The sequence below is a fragment of the Chenopodium album genome, chromosome 15 (genome assembly GCF_948465745.1).
Source record: "Chenopodium album chromosome 15, dcCheAlbu1.1, whole genome shotgun sequence".
Classification (NCBI taxonomy): domain Eukaryota; kingdom Viridiplantae; phylum Streptophyta; class Magnoliopsida; order Caryophyllales; family Amaranthaceae; genus Chenopodium; species Chenopodium album.
This window is the reverse complement of record NC_137848.1, coordinates 11,474,930-11,479,278: the sequence shown is the minus strand read 5'-3', so window position 1 is coordinate 11,479,278 and position 4,349 is coordinate 11,474,930. Positions and strand designations below refer to the sequence as shown.

Below are 4,349 nucleotides of genomic sequence, written 5' to 3'. Positions count from 1 at the left end.
TTACATGCTCTCTTTAAAAAGCATTATGTGCTCTCTTTAAAAGCATCCTATGCTCAAGTTTTTTTTTCTTTTAGTCATTTTCTTTCTTTTTTAATCTGACCATTTTATTTTTCTTCTCATTTTTCCTATTAAATCTATAATAAGATTAACTTATTCTAACTGGAAAATCACTAAAATCCCTAGTGCTTGACCTAGGCTATGAAACCTTAGAAGATAAGTCTTTCAAGTCCCTAAACCGCAGAGGTAAAAGAAGAATGATTTCAATAATTACCGACTCGACAATTTTGCAAACCCTTATGATCCTTCTTAGCGCCACCCGCCTTCAATTAATCGCGAATGTCTGTAATCATAGAAAAGTCTTTCATTGTTATCCTCTCTTTCCACTAATAAAAAAAAGGGCAATTATTTTTATGTAAGAGATGCTTTTTCATTTCCCGCTAATTTTCATTATATGTTTATCACCACTCAAACTATTGATATTGATAATGTTCTTATATGAAATGAAAGATATATATTTGCATTTCAAACAATATGGGATTCAATGCACCAAGGAACAAGCATGGAAATAATGGAGGGCGATGGACATCAGTTAACCCCATTTGCTTTGAAAAATGTGAATCTATGAAGGATATGTACTGTCGTCTCAAGGCACAAGGGTTCATTGAAGCAAAACATCATAATTGTATTTTGCCATCTCCCAAAGTAAACATGGGGAAATATTGCTCTTATTGCCACAACTATGGACATGATGTAGAGGGTTGCTTCGATGTGAGACATGTGGTGCAACAACTAATTGATGACGGAAAGATCCCGATTCCCAAAGGATGGATCCCACCTATATTGTCCTTCACTAATGCCGATTTACCGAGGGTCATCAATTTTAGCCAACCCTTGTGTGTTACTTTGGGGTGTAATTATCGTTAGATTTCAGGCATTTTGGTTGATAACAGATCAAATTTCAACACTTGCTCCAAAGAGTCTTTAAGCAAGTTAGGGCGAAAAAGTGCGCCTTTGGGATTTTCTAATGTGATCGTAATTACACATGATCACATCCCGAGAAAGGCAATAGGGACTATAAATCTACAACTACAACATGGAGATTGGATATGTGATGCAGAGTTTCAAGTGGTTGAAGCTCCTAGCAACTTCTCTCTTATCTTGGGAAAACCATGGCTCCACGACACTCAAGCTGTTGCTTCTACTCTTCATCAAAAAGTAAAATTCTCAACACCGAAAGGAGTGATGATTATCCATGGTGATATGCCAACGGCAAAGGTGCCCCCAATATACTGCAACGTGGTTAGGTCAATAGAAAACCCAACACTTCAACACAATCAGCTGAAATCTCGAAATAGGGGCAATGCGATGTCATTATGGGACTTGATCTCTAGTTCGCAAACTCATCGAGATGCCTTCATTTGTTACCTAAAGACAACCACCATCGATCTATTTGAGGAATCAATCAACATCAAAGCATTTATGTCTAAGGACATACTATGCAATCGAGAATACATTCTTCCGGTAATTGAGCTAGATTTTGCTTTCCTAAAGGCAAAAACATCAAAAGATGAGAAGGATTGTCCTAAAGTATCTACTATTGTCAATTCAGGAATGAGTCGTAACCATTTTGATCTCCACCGACCATATTCTGATCAATTGGTTGATTCAGTTGACACCATACTACCCGAACATGGATCCTATGCTGGTGTTCTGTGTCATGGGAATAGGCTTAGTGAATCTTCGATGATTCTGCAACGTCAAACCAATCATCAAGAGTGGACATTCACCAAAGCTGATTTACCCCCAAACCCATGGCATACGCGAGAACTACACATCACGCTAAGACACGAACGAAGCTACATAAATCACATATTGGTCGACAATGGGTCTGCATTAGACATATGTTCTCGAGGATTCCTTTATAGTTTGGGTTACACCGATTCATATATCAATCCTCTGTCTTACACAATTCTTGGTTTTGATGATACGCCACGAGAAGTAACTGGGTACATCATTCTGCCCTTAAGTTACGAGACCATGGTTTTTTCTGTCACATTTATGGTCATTAATTGTCCGACTTCATATAACTTACTCTTAGGACGGCCTTGGCTACACGAGTATAAAGGGGTTGCATCAACTCTCCATCAAAAAGTAAAGTTGGTAACGCCACATGGGGTGATTACCATTCCCGGAGACCTTACAAACGAAGCGTATAATTGAGGATGGATCAATCCTCAAAGGAATAGGATGGACAACATCTTCATTTTGATGGAAAGAAAGCAACCCAATCTGTATGACAAGATGCAAAGGGATTCTACAACGACGTCTAGAAAATCAATGGTTTACCACATCGAAGTTACAAGTTAAAAAAAAAAAAAAACTTCATCGACGAACTTTATATGTATTATGTATTTATTTTTCAGTTGAAAAAAAAAATCTATGACTAGTAGTAAAAGAACCAAAATAATAATAATAATAATAATAATAATAATAATAATAATAATAATAAGGAATAATATTATGCTTCCAAGAGCTACGTTTGGGCCTGATTCTCGAAGAACACCTTTGTTTCGGGATACGTAGGCAGCCTTCGGGCGCGACTTTTGCACTTATCGATTTTATTTTTTTGTTGTTTCAGGATGCACGGTGCTAAAGCATTAATGATTGACATTACCATCCTAATAGTGTTTTCATATGTAACAGGAACACAGGCCCTATTTCTATTTCTATCTCTCTTTATATATACTTTTTGCAAAGCGGGAAATGAAAAAGTAGAAAGAACTTTTTGACAATGATTAAGTAATTCGCGATTGTTCCCCATCGTTGAACCAATCCTCCATTTTAGAAAGCTCTAGGATGGCCAAACCCGTACTTGTTCTTAATTTATATAATTTATTTGCGTAAAACAAAATTCTTTATTCATGCATTAAGGACCAAGTATAAAAGCTAATAAGGACCAAAGCTAATAAGGACCAATTAAAATTTTAGTGGATGGAGGAATTTTAAACTCTTCATGATGACCCCAGGGGAATCTTTGACAGTGCTCAGCAAGAAATAAAGCCCCTTTTAGACCCCCTTGCAAGAAATGTCGTATACTAATTTCCCAATTATGTGAGCACATCATTTGGAGTATATCGCATAACATTAACTCAACCTCCGTGGTGGAGATGTCTAAACTAGTCAAGGCTAGATTATAAATACCAACATCTACCAGCATTTCCAAATGCTTCAGTCGTAGCAATCGAGCCTTTTTTAAACCTTGTTGTAGTAACGATAAGACAAAGAGCGATAGGCCAGGCCCTTTAACTTTAGAACCAAACCCGATCACCCAGTTTTCCTCAGCATTCCGTAATGTGAACCCACCCCTACTTTTGAACGCACCATCGGAGATGGCTGCGAAGGAGAGTGTGTGAGGTTTTGTGTGCACCCAAGGATCAGTTATTTGCGCCTTTGAAAATATGTCCATTAAAGAAAACAGACCCCTTTGGCCTATTGTCCATAATGTTTCGGGAATTTTGAATGAAGGAATTCTAGATTCATGTATTTTTTGAAGGAAACTTTCTTTATAACGCAAATAACTCGACGGCCCACCCATTGCTGCCTTTAAGCGATCATGTGAAGTAAAATCTGATAAATTTAACCAGGCTTGGTTAGCAGAACTTTGTCTCGGACCCTTCCCTCCTCGTAATGGAACCTCTAAGGAAGTCCTACAATGTGAAACATAGGCAGATAAACTTATTGAATCTGCAGTTACTTGATTCAAAGAAAAGAAACATGTTTCGCTCCACAAAAATAAGATTGGTGGGAGAGAGCTGGACCCACGGAAGACTGAAAATGTTCGGATACCGAAACTCTTTGCTACCTCTTCGCCTATTCTAGGGCCAGAAAGAAGAAGCACAAAACAAGTAGGTTGGTTTTTTTTGAGTAGCATGAGGAGATGACTGGGAAGTCGAGTCATAGGTTGATCTCGAACGTCCCACCACAACTTAAGTGCCCTATGACTTGTAAGGTTGACAGGTAATAGGGATGTCAAGCTAGAACTCTCTCCGGAGTTATAAGGAAAAGGGAGTGTTTTGTGACTTATGATGGCCAAAATAGAATAAGTCAAGCTTAAAGGGAACTGTAGACTTAGAGACATGGCTAAAACCATAGTGTCCGCCACGAATAGAACTAAGGACTCTAAAGGATCACTCATACGAAACGTTTAAGAGAAATTACCTACCAACACAGGCCTTACTAACGGAGTAGGAGAAGTAGTTGTGGGGAGAATTTGGTTAGAAAATCCCGTAGGAGAATCAACAACTAAGCGGTCCTCCAACGACATGGAAGCAAGAGCCGCTTCATGTTCC

At 38.4% G+C, this 4,349-nt stretch overlaps 1 protein-coding gene across 1 annotated transcript; it reads left to right on the top strand.

Annotated features, from left to right (window-relative positions):
- The first annotated feature begins 531 nt into the window (after window positions 1–531).
- Window positions 532–2,220, top strand: LOC145580802 (uncharacterized). Its single transcript, XM_081637901.1, has 2 exons — window positions 532–893; window positions 951–2,220. The coding sequence occupies exons 1-2, from the start codon at window positions 532–534 to the stop codon at window positions 2,218–2,220; spliced, it is 1,632 nt and encodes a 543-aa protein (XP_081494027.1).
- Window positions 2,221–4,349: the final 2,129 nt, after the last annotated feature.

Bases quoted from the DNA above. Each gene is read 5' to 3' on its own strand.
- LOC145580802 (XM_081637901.1), top strand. From the start codon at position 532: ATGGGATTCAATGCACCAAGGAACAAGCATGGAAATAATGGAGGGCGA. The intron at 894-950 runs GTGTGTTACTTT...GGTTGATAACAG, and splicing joins ATCAATTTTAGCCAACCCTT to ATCAAATTTCAACACTTGCT.